Below are 17,465 nucleotides of genomic sequence, written 5' to 3'. Positions count from 1 at the left end.
TTTTTTTTTATAGATTTTATTTATTTATTTGAGAGAGAGCGAGCGAGATAGCGAGAGAGAAAGCATGAGTGGGGGAGAGAGGGAGAAGCAGACTCCCCACTGAGCAGGGAGCCCAACATGGGGCTCGATCCCAGGACCCTGGGATCATGGCCTGAGCTGAAGGCAGACGCTTAACTGACCGAGCCACCCAGGCGCCCCTGCCCCACTTTGTTTCAGCATTTACTTCATCCAGTCCTATAACTATAAGTAGTAGTAACATCTATATATAGAAGGTTTAGTGGGTATAGATTGTTTTCTCTCAACTTCTGGATAATCCATAGTGTCCCACATTAGTCATTTATACCTTCATGATTTTTGTTATTTATGTATCACTAATAACATAATCTAATTTTTTATATCACTGTCACTCGTTTTTTAAAAACTTAGTTTGATTCCAAATAATGGTATCCACAAAATAATGGCATTATTTGTTAGATTCATCTATTTTTAATACACCTTAAAAGAAATCCATTGCAATTAGTACATTTTTAAAAAATGTACATTCGTGCACATGAACCATAATTTGGGAAAAATCACGATTATCTGTCATCCTGCAAATAATACCTAAATAAGTTAGTATTCTTTTAGGTGCAAGTAATAAAACACCCAATCCAACTGATGTAAGCAAAAAAAAAAGGAACATATGGCTCATAAGCAGCTTTATACAGCTGTCAAGTCCTGCCCCTTTGCCTAGATGGATCTCAGGTTACCTCCTCAGAAGTGGCTTTATTTCAGGCTCCACGTGTTTTCAGCTAGACCTCTGACATTCTTATGCTTGCATCATTATGATACTCAAGTAGGTGAAAAAAAGAAGTTCAGTATCCTCAGGAGTTAAACAGAAGTCCCATAATTGAGTTTTAATCATCTTCATTGGCTTGAACTGGATCATATGCCCAGATCTGAAAAAATGATTTCGTCCAGGCCAGTGGGATGCATTGATTATCCCATAGGGCAGGAGAGTCTATCTTCCTCTAAGCACATGGGCTAACAGCAGGGGTGAATGGTTTATCCAAAGTATGACTCGGTTGTTTCTTTCCCCCCACAAAAAGGAGGAATAGACGCCGTGGGCAAAAACCAACAAAAATTTGCCTCAAAGTTATTTTTTCTTTCTCCTGATTATTTTTTGAAGATTTTATTTATTTATTTATTTATTTGTGAGAGAGAAAGAGAAAGAGAGAGAGCACGAGCAGGGGGTGGAGCAGAGGAAGAGAGTGCAGACCCCAGCTGAGCACGAAGCCCCATGCGGGACTTGATCTCATGACCCTGAGATCATGACCTGAGCCAAAATCTAGAGTTGGCCACTTAAGCGACTGAGCCTCCCAGGTGCCCCCTTTTCTCCTGATTGTTATGTATAACCTTTATGTATATTGTTCTTACTCATAATCTTTTGTATCTACCCTTTTCTATTCACCTAGTTGTAGATATATGCTTATTAATATTTTATGGAAAGAGCTATACTGAACAAGACACAGAACTTCATGTAAATTTGCAAAGCTTATAAAAGGAATAGAAAACTTGGTATCCTTGCAGTTAAAGTCTAAAGTGGGAAACAAAGGCTAGATTGTATTAGATTAGATTAGATTAGATTAGATCCATCCGTCTATAATAAATACTTGAATTTTCTTCTGTGATAGGTGCCTCAACATATTTGATTTATGGCTTATAGGTAATACTCTACTTGCTTTAATTATTAACAAATACTATACTATTATGCTTTTACATAGATGATCTCATTTGAACTTTACACTTTGGTGAGCTAGATATTATCTTAACTTTACAGGTGAGAAAACCTGAAGGTTTAGAAAGGTTAATTAACTTATACAACTAGTCATTTACACAGCCAGTAAGTAATAGAGATTGGATGTAAATCCAGGTCTTTCACCTTCAAAAGCCAAGCACCTATGACTAGAAATGCAAGTATGAAGGTAATAGGGGAATCCAACTCATACTCCAAGGTTTTGAAGTTTTTACCTATAGATTAGAAACAACCCACTTTATTGAGTTGGAATTTTCTACCTGTCAGTAGTCTTTTGACACTGGCATTTTGTATCTAAGAGGTAAAAACAACAGATAGAGCCAATCAACTTATTTGTTGAGAGAATAAATCAAAATAGCTATCTGACATTGTTTAGAGTAAATTAGAAATTGATTGACAAAATTTTAGCTTTCAAGTCTCTGGGTTAATTAAAAAAACCCATCTGATAAAAAGTAAAACACTCCCTTGCTGAACCTAAAACAGTAAAAGCAGGATCACATCGTTATCTTACAGTTGGAAAAGTTTTGCAGCAATTAGATACTGTATGGTGAATTTGTGCATGACATTTGATGCTGAGATAAGGGGTCTGAGCATTACTTAGGCAGAATTGAAAAGGGACCATAATAGAGGTGGTATGTATGCCATCGACAGTGGTGGCATAGATTGGGTGAAGTCTGAAAAAAGAGAAAAGAGAAAATGCAACAAAGTAAAAAATTGAAAGATAGTTTTGAAAAATAAAAACTTATGAAAGAAAAATTCAAATGCCTCAGGACAGTACCAGGCCTTCGTCACAGCTCTCTGAGAGTTGTTTGAAATGTGGCAGGTGCAATTATCCAGAGATTTAGCACTATGTTAGAACATGATCTCTTGATTCTGTGCATATCTTAGGGACGGGGCCAGTTTTTTGGTATCTTTGTTTTAGCTTTAGAATAAATTGGAAATGATTTTTTTGAGGTTGGTGAGGCGCTGAGCTATTGGGGTAGAAAATGAAGGTAACTCTCGCTGAAATGATTTCTTCTCAGGCATTGTGAAAAGACAATGGAATACATTTTAAGAAATATGGTCTCAATTTAGTTACTTGGGGAAAGGAAGAAAAGGACTCTAGGAGAAAACATTTTTAACTTTTCCTCTTTTTAAAGTGAACCTTTTACTTGTTTGGCCTTATACTTGAGAAAGTAGATTGTGAAGAATCGTATTAAGAAAACTTAGTCATCAAGTGATTTAACTGCCGTTACTGATTATTTATTGTTCTGTCCTTCATATACGCCTCTTTTCTGTTTTATTTTATTTCTGTAGATGTCACTAATTCATTTTATTTTTTCATGCCCTACTTAATGCCCTCACTGAATTTTGAGAGCATCACCCCTCTTAAGGCTTATTCAATTGTACACACCACTTTTTACTATACATGGTGGTTGCACTTCATGGAGCATATGCTTTAACTCTGGGGTGATATTCAAAAGAGTCATTATGGGCACCAGCCAATCAGAATGAATACCAGCCATTGTGCTGTAAGAGCATGCGTGTTGGCCGCGGCATAGGTCAGTCCACCCTTCCCCTAAATCACAGCGTTCTACAGAAATTTGCTTACAAGTAAGATGGGCCAGTTTAGAACTTCCATCTTCATGATCTGCTCAGGTGAAAGTCTTTCCTTGCCTATAGGTAGATGAGTTTATTCTGAATGACATGAAATACATTTCTCTAGTCTTCTTTTCTTTTACACATGGACTGAAATTGTAATTCTTTAGACGATGTAAATCTAGATAGATAACTTATGCATCAGGCAATTTGAAAATTGTTTGAATGATGTATAATCATGCAATTTCCATTCAACATGGATTCCAGTGTTTAAGCTTTTCATTTCAGCATCTTAGATGATCTTTGAACAAGGGATTCACACAGGCAGAAGAGAACCTGAGGAATTACACATGACTGGTGCCACTGTTCATAAAATGTTCTGTTTTTCTGTCCTCTCATAAAGATTCTGGAATCTGAAATCTCTGTAATTCATATTTTTTTCGTTCTTTTGAGTGGACATCCAATGCTGTGCAGATTTCCAGAGACAATTAGATTAAAGTGATATAATTTTCATTTTTAGCACATTTACAGCTTTTTTTTTTTTTTCTAAGGATGACAGTCTCTTTCATTTCTTAAATATGCAATGTTCCTATTTCTTCTGGCCTGGTCTGTACTATCCATAGGTATTGATAATGTTCAGCCTCTAGTTCTCAGATTACTTTCTCACTGGGTTATCTTTTATATTGTAAATCTTCATTTTGGACTCCAAGAATCTTTGTTTCAGATATTTGGAGGACTATAATTCATATATTAGGGACTAGAAAACATAAAGTCAGAAACAAAGAAGACATAGAATCAGCTTGAAGTAGGGAACAACTAAGTTAAACATGAGGAAACGCTTTTAGTACACATAGCTTGTGGTTCTCTAACCTCGATGAAGATATCAATTTAAAGAATAATTTAGGGAAAAATAGCTTCTAAATCAAAGAGAGTATTTAGCAGCAAAGTTGATTTGCTTTGTCATAGTTTCATTTACCTTAATAAGTTTCTTTTTTTTGTAGGTTATGACTTCTGTTCTGAAAGGCATAACTGCATGGAGAATTCTGTCTGCAGAAATCTGAATGACAGGGCTGTTTGTAGCTGTCGAGATGGTTTTAGGGCTCTCCGAGAGGACAATGCCTACTGTGAAGGTAATCCTTGTAATGATGTGTAGCTCAGCTGTATAAATTTCCTAGGATTACTGCATGCAAAATTTATTAATTTCCCAGGTTGTCAAGTTGATGGGCCCATTAAAAGCAGTGAATTTAATTTGAAGCATATTAATCAGCTAAAAATAATTATCTTTCAAATTAAAATTTTTTAGCTATCTGCTCTATGTCAGACTAATAAGTTAATATGGCTGGTTTCTTCAATTAAAATAATACTTCCACTGTGAAATTGCCTTCTTTTTTTCATAATTAGATGTTCAGATAGTTCACATATTGACATGATTACTGTGGCTTGCAGTTAGAATTGTAGTCACATTTTCCCAGACAATGTTGTCTAACAAAAGCAATCAATTAACAGGAAGACAGAGTACCCACCGCTATTTTTGTTTGCTGCTGTAAGTAATCTCAGTGGTTGTATTCATGCTCTGTGGTATTTAGTAAATAGCTCCAATGGAGTAAATAATTTCTAGTTATTTTTTTAGAATCTTAACTAATATCCAAGGTGGTTTATCCTCTCATGGAAACAGTCCAAATACTGTGAAGGGGTCCTTGACATTCACAAATACTATTCATGAAGACCCTGGAAGTCCATGAGATGTAGTAATTTATTTTTTCCCAGAGGCACAGATTTGAATGATTCTCATTAATTATGTGACTAGCTAGTGGGTCTAGCAAGTAAAAACACTGACACAGTGGTATTTGGACATTTGGAGTGTTCTAGACTTACCTTTTCCAAATGTCCAGAATGTGCCATTGGTCCTTGGAGACAGAAAACCTCCAAGGTATAAACTTGTCAGCCTCTGTTTAGCTACACGATGATTTATTGGCCCTTGGGAAACCAATTTCTATTGTTTCTGTTAGCTTTCAATAGATTTTTCTCTGCCTTAAAAGTCAGTATTTATTTTTAAAAATTGACCTTTTTTTCCAAAGTATTTCATTAAGTGCTTCTGATTCAGTCCTAAGAAAACCATTATATTTTTGCTGAAGGAAGGACATGTCTTTCCTTCCCCATTTACAGTGCAGATTTATTTACAATTCCTCCTTTTGAAAGGTTTTATACAACAAATGGATTTAAACTTACTTAGTAATGTATTTTTCATTATAATATTTGAGATCTTTAACATGTAATAAGCTCCACTGATATTGTCAAGGTGTATAATATGAAACCACATGATATAAACTCATGTGATACCTCTTTTTGAATCTTAATTTTGTGGTCATTATTCATATTTGGAGCTGCTTCCTTGGTTGCTGTTAAATACATTCCCTCACGTCATAAATATTTAGTAAGCACCTATTGTGTACCAAGCACTTTTCTGGGTACTGGATAGTGAATGGTAAATATGCTTCTGTGCTCAGGAGCTCACATTTTAAAGGGAAGGCAGAGAATAAGTGGGTAACCTAGAAATAGAGAAGGCATTTTCAGGTAGAAATATATAATAGGAAGAAAATGAAACAGGATGATGTGATAGAGATTGGGGATTAATTTAGATGAGATGGGCGGGGAAAATCTATGGGGCTTGAGGGGGTGGGGTTGACAGTTGATGTGAGACCTGATGATCAGGAAACACCACAGAAAGTTCTGGAACAGAGCCTTCCAACCAGAAGTGATGGCACGTAGAAAGACCCTAAGTGGGAATTATCTTGGATGTTCTAGAAACTAAAAGAAAGGATAATGTGATGCAGCAGATGAATCAGTTAAGATGCAGTTAAAGAATTAATTAAGGGCCAGGTAATGTAGAGAGGCTCGTAAGGATTTTAGGGGAATGACAACACTTGTATTGAGAAGGATAGCTATGGGTGCAGTGCCTTAGATTAACTAAATTGTAGATTATGGGGCTAACTATAGTGGGGAGAACAAAAGCAGACATAGGAAGACCAGTTGGAAGGCTACTGCAGTAGCCTAGGCAAAGATGTTGGTGATCTGGATTAAGGAAATGATAAAGGAGGGAGCATATTCTTGGTATTTTTTGAAAGTAGAGCTAACAACTTGCAGCTGGTTTATTGTGGAGGAGAATTGAAGAGGGATCATGGGCGGGGGCAAGATTTGGAGTTTGAACAACACATGGATGGTGTTGCTATTTATTGAGACAGGAAAGAATTCAAGAAAAGAGGCCAGAGATTTAGATTAAATAACTTTTCAAGGCAACCTACTGAAAATAGGTTTGTATCACTGTTCTCACCTATAAATGTGTAGCACAAGTTGGCAGCTGCTTTCCATTCTGAATGGATCATATTGAAAATTTGTAACTTTCTTCTTCAAGTTATTTCTTTGTCATTTAAAGATAAAATCTTCAAAAGTTAAGAAAATGATGGAAAAAGTGGTTGGTTTATTATTGAGATCTTGAATTTTTCATAATGAGGACTTCTAGTATTATTATCTTTTGTTATTCATGTTAAGAGGTTTTTTCCCCAGTATTCTGATCAAATTTGGTTTTCCTTTTCATTCTGTTATTGTTGTAGTTAACTCTAAGGATGTTTGACTTCTTAGCAACATTTTTAAAAAATTATTCAATTGCACATGTTGTCTGTCAGCTGGTTTTATAGAGTTCTGGTCCTCTAAGAAATTAGACCTGTGATCATGTACAAAACTAAGCGAGTGATGATTTGTAAGTGAGGCAAATGTTGTTCACCGAATCTGTGGGGCTGCTTTAATGATATGACTGTAATTGCGACTATTGATTTTTACCACAGTTTACTTGATAAGGGTTCAAATAGCACTGGTAAATGTTGGAGTTCATTTGTTCATTTGGCAAACATTTATTAAATGCCTACTTTGCTTTAGGCTACACTAGAGGTGAAGCAGTAAATAAGATATACCTGAGTGATACTGTCTCAGGCAAGAAAGATAATAAACAGGTCATTACACCAAAGATCATTTAATTGCACATGTGGCAAGTGCCCTGAAGAGAAATAGGTTGACAAGGGCTGATCTGGGTGGGTGGTGGTGCTTGAAGAAAATAGAGGTTTCTTTGGAAATCTGAAGATTAAGTAAACATCAGCTATGCATAGAGGTAAAGAGGGAAATGAAGGGAATTTCCTAGTGGAGGACTCAGTATGCCTCCAGGCCTCCAGGTGGAGAGAAACACTTTGTAAGAATGGCTAGAAGGCAGAGAGCAAAGGGAGAGGATGGATGAAGGGCAGCAGGGCCTTGAAGGGCACAGTGAGGACTAAGTAAGGGTTTCATGCTAAGAACAAGGGGGTAGGCAATGGAAGTTTTAAGCAGAGGAGTGCCATGATCACATTTGTATTCTGAATAAATCATGTCAGTTTCAGGCTGAATAGAGGTAAGACTGGATGTGGGAAACCAGGGGACGGGAGACAGTGGTAGCTTGCACTTAAAGTGGAGAGGGAGATATGGATGCATTCGAGAGCATTTGTGATTTAAAACCAGTCCTGCTGATTAACTGATGAGAGGAGATGATGAGGAGTGAGGTTTCAAGGTTGATGCTCAGGTTTCTGGCTTAAGCAATAGGCAGGTGCCGGTGCTGCTTACTTAGGAATCAGATTGGTTGGGAAGATCATCATGTTGGGTTGTGGTATCTATGGGACATCACAGTTGAGTAGTCAGGTGAATATACTTGGATGGTGAAGTTCAGAGAAGTTTAAGTTGTACATAAAATTTGGGATTTTTTGGCATATAAATGGTAGTTGAAGAACTGGAAGAAATTACCTAAGAGAGGTTTGAAAACTCCAGGGTTTGAGCATTTTATAGAAAATATGATGTGATTGGAGACAGCAAAGCTGTGGCTGAAATGTAGGAGGGAAGAAAAGAAGGCGGTGTCATAGAAATCAAGAGAAAGAGAGAATTTCAAGAAGAAAGGGGAATGCTTCTTAGAGAGCAGGAAAGATGAAGACTGAAAGATGTCCTTTGCATGGAACTTTATGGAAGACACTGAGGACATCAGCAATGGTAAATTGGGTGCAAAGGTGATGACGAAAGCCAGTTGGGAGCACATTGAATATTGCATCATGGGAAAAAATGGATCTGATGAAGGGACAGAGCTTCTTCCAGATGTATGCCTATGAAGGGAAGGAGCAAGAGAGAGCAGTAGTTCAAGGGAAGTGGGGCTAAGGAAGGATTTTTCTTCCCCACCTTCTTTTTTCCTTTTCAATTCTGTCTTTCCCCTCCCCTGGTACCTCAGCTATGTAGATGATAACTTCTCTTTCATGAATGAGTTTTGCAATTCCTTACATATTTATAAACATGGTTTAATATTAGGATTTTATGATTGGATGTCTTGTCCACCTTTTAGATATAAAGGATCTGAAATATTTGATAGTATATTGGCCTACTTCGTATTTCTTGTGAACTGTATGTTTACTGTATTTATTTTAAAAATTATATATTCATCTCCATCCATTCAGTGTCCCTCATTCCCTATAGATTCTTAGTGAAATTTTAGTACTTCCCCTTCATTTGGTCTCTTGTTAGTACATATAGTCTATAAATGTTGTCAAAAATTAGGTTGGCCATCATGTTTTTCAGAATGGTTCTTTGCTACATGTCTTCATTCTAAAATGAAAATTGTAGGACCTTTTGATGTTTTAACTATATCTTCCTTCTTGACATTCCACTATTCATTATTATGTTAGGACCACCTCGGCATTCCATGTCAGAGAGTGTCTTCAGAAGTTCTTCATTTGCTAACTTCTTCTCTTCGGTGCGTAATTGTTGCCAGGGATTATACTGTGTCAATCCAATAGTGCATTATGTTGAGGAAGCTTCTTCCTGATTCCCAAACCCCTTAAAATAATTGGCGTTATTGCTCTCCAAGCCTTTGGCGTTACACCAAGAATAGGAAAATAGTTCTGTGTGAGTCATTCATGTAGTTGCATATCACATATAATTACTGAAATTGGTAGTTGATACTAATGAACTCTGAAATCAGATTGTAAGACATTTCTTCGAATTAACAAAAATATAGTAAATTGCTTGGTATAATCCAAACTTCCTAAAGGAATAATCTTTTATTGATAGACCACTTTCTCTTGGATTCGTTTAAGCTCTTTCATTCTGACTGCTGCTGCCAGATAGTTTTTACTTCATGTCACCTTCTACTTAGTTTTTCTGTCTTTAGTGTCTCATCCCTTCCTACCCACCAGGACCCATTCTCCAGATTAATGTTTATAAAACACCATTTCTTCTATTTGCTAAGGTTAAGCTCCTTTGCTAAGGTTAAGGTTCCAAGGCTCTGTGGCCTGGCCCCACATAGTTACGCATCCATTTATCCTTAGCAGGTCACCTTTAGCTCTCTTAATTATTTCCTTTCCTCAGGATGGTTCCTCTGTGTTACGGATTGAATTGTGTCTCTCAAAAATTTATATGTCGAAGTTCTAATCCACAGTACCTCAAAAAGTGACCTTATTTGAAAATGGAAATGTTACAAGTATAATTAGTTAAGATGAAGTCATACTGGTGGAAAAGGACGGGACCATGCTCCAGTATGACAGTTGTCCTTATCAAGTGGGGAAATACAGACACAGACACAAGGGGAGAATGTCATGTGAGCATGAAGGCAGAGATTGCAGTGATGCACCTACAAGCTGTGGAACACCAGAGATTTCCAACAAAATACCAGAAACTAAGCAAGGGAACAAATTGTCCTTTACAGCCCTCAGAAGGAACCAACCTTTGAGACCTTGATTTTGGATGATGGTCCTACAAAATTGTGAGACAATAAATCTCTGTTGCTTAAGCCACTAGTTTGTGGTACTTTCTTTTGGTAGCTGTGGCTAATGTCTATAATCTGGCAGAAATACCTTTTGCTTTTTGGTCTGACTGTCCATGATTTAATCATACTTCTAGACTACTTACTTTTTTTTTTTTCTGAAGACTTTCTTGATAAATTAAGCACACAGATTTAATTTCTAAAATCTATTTTAAAATTTTATCTGGCCAAAGAATTTGTACCTTGTTCTATACTGGTTTATATCCAGTTGTCCTCTTGTAATATACTTTCTTATAAACTGTACTATTTATTAAAGGACTCATGTATGCCTCTTTATATGTCTCCCACCTGTAAGTGTCTTGTCATAGACTGTTTATTTTCGTTGAATTCTTCTGAACTTCTAAAATAGAGATAGACAATGTAGAGTTTAAGAAATATTTGTTTATTGATGATTTGAAATACTTAGATATGCTGAACAAATGGGCACCTTTAGGCTACCTCATCACTAAAGAAGTATTGAGGACAAACATTGAACTTATCAAATTGTGCTCATATTGCATAAGGAAGGCTAATTGTCATATTGATTTTTTATAGGTAAAAAGGGATTCAGTTGTTTTAAATTGGTATGTTTTGGTCCTTACAGATTATTTTGAGTAGTGCAAGAGAAGGAATTCATTCATTTAAAACACTTGTTATTTATTAAATTATATGTGCACTGATAAATGGCAGGCATATTGAAAGGACCACAAATCCCGAAATTTCCCCATCTCTCTCTTGCTTTTACCTTACACTCTAAGTTTTTACTTAAGATTTTAATTCTATCTACAATTTGCAAAGCAACTCACTTGAACATTAAATGTCTGATGTGTAGTGGTGCTTAATTTAAATGCATTTTAATGTGGAGATTAGAATCTTTTTTTTTTTTTAAGATTTTATTTATTTATTTGACAGAGATAGAGACAGCCAGCAAGAGAGGCAACACAAGCAGAGGTAGTGGGAGAGGAAGAAGCAGGCTCCTAGCGGAGGAGCCTGATGTGGGGCTCGATCCCACAACACCGGGATCACGCCCTGAGCCGAAGGCAGATGCCCAACCACTGTGCCACCCAGGCGCCCCTGGAGATTAGAATCTTAATAAACATTTGTTTAGTACCTGCTATGTGCCAGGCATGGCACACCTGGGAACATAAATTATAAATTATATTTAGAAATCTACTTTCTGGGGCGCGTGGGTGGCGCAGTCGTTAAGCCTCTGCCTTTGGCTCAGAGCGTGATTCCAGCGTTCTGGGATCGAGCCCCACATCAGGCTCCTCCGCTATGAGCCGGCTTCTTCCTCTCCCACTCCTCCTGCTTGTGTTCCCTCTCTCGCTGGCTGTCTCTATCTGTCAAATAAATAAATAAAATCTTTAGAAAAAAAAAAAGAAATCTACTTTCTTTCTTTGTTCCTTTCATTCTTTTCTTTTCTTTTTCTTTTCTTTTCCTTTCCTTTCCTTTCCTTTCCTTTCCTTTCCTTTCCTTTCCTTCCCTTTCCTTTCCTTTCCTTTCCTTTCCTTTCCTTTCCTTTCCTTTCCTTTCCTTTCCTTTCCTTTCCTTTCCTTTCCTTTCCTTTCCTTTCCTTTCCTTTCCTTTCCTTTCCTTTCCTTTCCTTTCCTTTCCTTTCCTTTCCTTTCCTTTCCTTTCCTTTCCTTTCCTTTCCTTTCCTTTCCTTTCCTTTCCTTTCCTTTCCTTTCCTTCCCTTTTTTTTTTTTTAACCTGCTACCAAAAGAACACTATCTCCTCTCATCTCCTTCCTGTCTTTTTAATGCAATCCTTTGGCTAAGGATACCTCTTCTCCCTTGTTTGTTCTGCATTTTGGGAGATTCTAGCCCATGTACGAAGTAGCGTGAACATAACTCTTAATGAAAACAAGTAATTTCCCTATTTTTTTTCTTATTTTGTGTTCTTTTTTCCTGCTATTGTTTGTCAATAGGGCTGTAATAAAAAATATCACCTAGTACTAATAACCATATGATTCTTAAGACACACTTAATATGCTTTCTAGATACAATATCTGATCACTTCCAGCAGTCCTATGATGCAGGCATTTTTATAGTATCCTGTTTTGTGGTTAAGAAAAGTAAAGAGCTTAGGGGCGCCTGGGTGGCACAGCGGTTAAGTGTCTGCCTTCGGCTCAGGGCGTGATCCCAGCGTTATGGGATCGAGCCCCACATCAGGCTCCTCCGCTATGAGCCTGCTTCTTCCTCTCCCACTCCCCCTGCTTGTGTTCCCTCTCTCGCTGGCTGTCTCTCTCGCTCTGTCAAATAAATAAATAAAATCTTAAAAAAAAAAAAAAGAAAGAAAACTAAAGAGCTTAGAAATTAAATGATTTTTTTTTTCAAAGATTTTTTTAAATTTATTTATTCGACAGAGAGAGACAGCCAGCGAGAGAAGGAACACAAGCAGGGGGAGTGTCAGAGGAAGAAGCAGGCTTCCAGCAGAGGAGCCTGATGTGGGGCTCGATCCCATAATGCCAGGATCACGCCCTGAGCCGAAGGCAGACCCTTAACGACTGAGGCACCCAGGCGCCCCAGAAATAAAATGATTTGCCCAAAATCGTTTACCCAGTAAACCCAGGCTTCAAATTCATATCATCTATCTATAAATTCAGTGTTTTTAAATTTTTACTACGTTTAATTTACTTATTTCATACCTAATGTAATTCTTATTTTTATAAATAAGAATAACATGTAGATTTTTCTTTAGAGAGACATCTTTTAAAGCAGCTAACTGGCCTTACAAATTGAATGTTTCTGAAAAGGAAAAATAATCTGTATTCTATCCAGAAAGCAGCTCATCGGTATTAGAGAATCTGTAATGAGCTGAAACCACGGTAAATAAACCACATAGGAAGACAATGGGAAAACAAACTTTCTCTTTCCCTCCTACCGTTCCCTCCTTCCTTCCGTTCTTCCTTCCTTCCTTCCTCCTATTTTTTCTCTCTTTCTCAGCTGATTACCACTTCACAAATAACTCATTTAGTGTGAATTTCTGTAATAGCCAGTATCTGCATATTATTAACTATGGAATATAGAGGCAATCTGGGAGGACTTCTTTAGGAAAGATGAGTGATAGCCCCACAGAGTTGCTCCAAGAGATATGAAGAGAAAGATGCAGAATGAGCTCAGTCCTCTGATTATAAACCCAGCACACAGTTCCCACTGGAATTAACAGGAGGCCTGTTAACAGAGTGGGAATAAATAACCAGAGGACTGAGTCCTATGGGATTAATTAGGGAATTCTAGTAGACACTGTAGCTTTCAAAATTATGGCTAATGATGCACTCTCTTGGTGTGTTATGGTAGAGTTTCTTAAATAAGAAGAAGCCCAAGGTTACTGTATTAATCAGCATTCTCCAAAAAAACAACCAATAGGACATATATTGACAGAGATTGATTATAAAGAATTGGCTCACGGAGGCTGAGAAGATCCCAAGATCCGCAGTCAGCAAGTTGTATATCCAGAGAGTTCATGGTATACTTTCAGTCCAAGTCCAAAGAACTGAGAACTGGGAGAGCCAGTGGTGTAAATTTCAGTTCAAGGGCAGGAGAAGACCAATATCCCAGCTCACAGTCAGGCAGGCAAAATATCCCTCTTACTCAGCTTTTTGTTCTCTTTGGGTCTTCCATTGATTGGATGAGGCCCATACAGGTTAAGGAGGAGATCTGCTTTCCTCAGTCCACCAATTCAGATGTTAATCTCATCCAGAGGCACCTTCACTGACACACCCAGAATAATGTTGGATTAAATATCTGGTCATCCAGTGGCTTACTTGGGTCGACAAATAAAATTAAGCATCAACGTTACAAATTAACAAAAAAAAAAAATGAGAGGAGTAAAAGTGTTTCTGATGTTTTCAAATATGAATTGAACTTTTAAAGGCATCATCTATTCATCCAACCAAGTGAAACAGTTGCCACATAAAACAGCTTTCAGAATTAATATGATACACTGATAACCAGCAAAGACATTGAATCAGTAATCAAAAAACTGCCAATAAACAAAAGTCCAGGACCAGGTGGCTTCACAGGTAAATTCTACCAAACATTTCAAGAAAAGTTAATACCTATTCTTCTCAAACTATTCCAAAAAATAGAAAAGGAAGGAAAACTTCCAAATTCATCATATGAGGCCAGCATTACCCTAATACCAAAAACATAAAGACTCCACTGAAAAAGAGAACTACAGGCCAATATCCCTGATGAACATAGATGCAAAAATTCTCAATAAAATACTAGCAAACCAAATCCAGCAATACATTTAAAAAAATCATTCACCACAGTCAAGTGGGATTTGTTCCTGAGTTGCAGTTGTGGTTCAATATTTGCAAATCACTCAATGTGGTACACCTCATTAATAAAGAATAAGAAACATATGATCCTTGCAATAGATGCAGAAAAAGCATTTGATAAAGTACATCATCAATTTGTGATAAAAACCCTTAATAAAGTAGGTTTAAAAGGAACATACCTCAACGTAATGAAGGCCATCTATGGAAGCATGAGTGTTCTTAGGCATTAAGGAACATCTATTTAACATGTTTACTATGCTGAGGAGATAAGTGTGTGTGTGTGTGTGTTGTTTTTCATAAAAATTATTCCTTCTCTGATTGAGAAGTTTGGTGAAAAACTTTTGAAAAGCACTATCAAGTGACCCAGCTAAATTTGAACTTGCATTAAGCAGTTCTTCTGAGCTCATTTATCATTTACTCTCTGTGATACTTAACTTCAGCTTTTGCTGACTCAAAAACAATTTCTATTCATTTGTAAACTTGCACATCATTAAGTTATTTAAATTGGAGGAAAAGGGCATTTTTTCTTTGAAGCCAGGGTCTGCTCTGATATGAAGGGAGGACTTTAAATTTTTTAAATCAAACCTAATAAAGAGTGCACTTCTCTGAACTTCTTCTTAGCCATAGATTCTCATGCAAAGGGAGTTGAAGAAACGATCGGTGCTGCCCATATACTATCCTTTTGAAACAAAATACTATAGTTGTGTGACTTTCATGGTCAACTGGTTTTTTTTCTTCCAAAGAATGCACATCTCTAAAAGATATTCATGCTTAAGTCTGTTGGAGTTCATGATCACTTTTGGATGCTATGTAAAGAAGACATTATGAATCAGCCATCAATTAATGATACATCTATGTATTAAATAGGGTTAAGAACAAGTACTTTTGAAAGAGGACCTCAGCTGCCTCCATTCTGACCTCACATTTTCTAGTTGGGTACTTTCCAGCTTGTCTCTTGGCTCAGGCTGAAGACCCTGAGGGCAAAGCATCCCCTAATGGGAACCAAAACTACCCTCTCAAGCAATAAGGACTGCCCTGAGCCAGCAAGCCCCCTGCCTGTGGTTGACCCCAGGATAATGATGAATTTGACCGTTGATACCCACCTGAACATACCTACCCATTTTTATCCCTCATTTGCCTTATATCAATCTGGAAGTACTTTTAGTACTTCAGATGGTCTTTGAGAGTCCACTGTCTTCCCAGTGTTGGCCTCACTGAAATACATTCCTTTCTGGTTTCATCACCACTCTTTTCTTTGCCTTTGGATTTTGTCAGGGTGAGTAGCCGAATCTGGCTTGTTTGGGACTCCCAGAGCCAGCTACACTTTCACTCCTGTGCTCCAGCTACTCTTTCTTCTCTCTGAGATGGAGCTATAGGCTCTTTTTGGGAATTTTGATTTATGATTGGTTTCTATCACTAGACTTCATTTGGCGACTCTTTGTTCGTTGCCCATTTATTCACAGTATTTGTCGAGCACGTGCTATATGTCAGGCCCTGAATGGGTGCTGGACATACAGCTGTGAGCAAAACTGATCAAGCTCCCTCTGTCATGGAGCTGAGTTTCTAGTAGAGGTAGCATTTAGAGTCTATGTCCATTTTCCAGATGCAGATGGAAATAAGAATTGTGATTGTTGGTTTTGTGCTTTGTTAATATAAGTAGTCCTGATTTTATTCTCTTTGGCAGTTATTTTTTAAGACCTTAGTACTCAACGTGCTGGTCCAAAGACCAATATAGGCCATTACCTGGAAGCTCACTAGAAATACATAATGTCATACTTTATCTCAGACCTACCGAATCAGAATCTGCATGTTTACAAGATCTCGGGGTGACTCCTGTGCATAAGAAAATTTGAAGAGTACTGGTTTAAGGCATACAGCTTATTTCATTGATTATCTTAATTAGTTGGTAGTATCCAATGTTTTTTAGCCATATGTTCAACTGGAGAGGAATTTCAGTGTTCAGAGTCTCCGTTTATTTTTATTGGTATACAATTTGGTTTCCTCGACATGGTTTCTTATGGTGTGGTTCAAGCTCCATCAAAATCACCTGAGGAGGCTGTTTAAAAAACAGATTCCTGGATGCAACCTTAATTCTGCTTAATTGGGTCAAGGTTGGCTCTCAGTAATCTGCATTTTTATAAGTTTACCAGGTGATTCTTATGCACATTAAGTTTGAAGAGGATTATTCTAGATTAATTCTGTATTGATATCCTTCTAAGGATGAGTTTTCAAGAATTATCATGATTTTTGAATCTATAGTTAATGTGCTCCTGCCTAGAAAGATGAATTATTGAGCCTGTGTAGTCCTATATTTTCTTTATCATGTGGTGGGGGTTTTAACCAGGGTTTTCAGCCTTAGCACTATTGGCTTGTCGGACTGGATAATTCTTTGTTATGCGGGGCTGTCCTGTGCCTTGTAGGACACTCAGCAGCATCCCTGGGCTCTACCCACTAGATGCCAGTAGCACACCCCTGTTCGTACCCTGTACTCCCAGTTTTGATAACCAAAAATGTTTTCGGACATTGTCAAATTTCCCCTGGAGGACAAAATTGCTCCCAGTTGAGAACCATTGGCTTAAATGAAGTAAATACTAGGAAGATAGCTGTATGTGAGCATGATACCTACCCTCAGTTTCTGCTACTATTATTAGATCTTTTTGAGGACTTTTGGTTTTATGCCAAAAGTGCAGGGGAGTTTATGTACGAGCATGTAAGGGCTGCCTGGCACTTCAGGCTGGTTTTACCAGGGAATATGGGAAAGACGTAATGTGATGATGGGGAAGAGGATAAACTCTGATATTTAGGATATAAACAAGATTACTGTAGGGCCTAGGTCCCAAAGAACAACAAAAAATTAGATAGAAGATTTTTTTTTTTTTCATTTTTGAGTAGCTCTGAACATGTAGAGTTCTGTAGCTTTGAGATGGGAGCTCTTTTAAAGGAACAAA

General features: G+C 37.4%; 1 protein-coding gene across 1 annotated transcript in view; it reads left to right on the top strand.

The window, feature by feature from the left end:
- NELL2 (neural EGFL like 2) overlaps positions 1-17,465 on the top strand; it is a 231,083-nt gene that overhangs the window by 61,446 nt on the left and 152,172 nt on the right. The window contains exon 9 of the mRNA XM_008704714.2: positions 4,375-4,503. Within this exon, the coding sequence (XP_008702936.2) occupies positions 4,375-4,503 (129 nt within the window). The remainder of the gene's footprint in view (positions 1-4,374; positions 4,504-17,465) is intronic.

This window comes from Ursus maritimus, unplaced genomic scaffold (assembly GCF_017311325.1).
Source record: "Ursus maritimus isolate PB19 unplaced genomic scaffold, ASM1731132v1 scaffold_26, whole genome shotgun sequence".
Lineage (NCBI taxonomy): Eukaryota > Metazoa > Chordata > Mammalia > Carnivora > Ursidae > Ursus > Ursus maritimus.
This window is presented reverse-complemented; position numbering and strand designations above follow the sequence as displayed.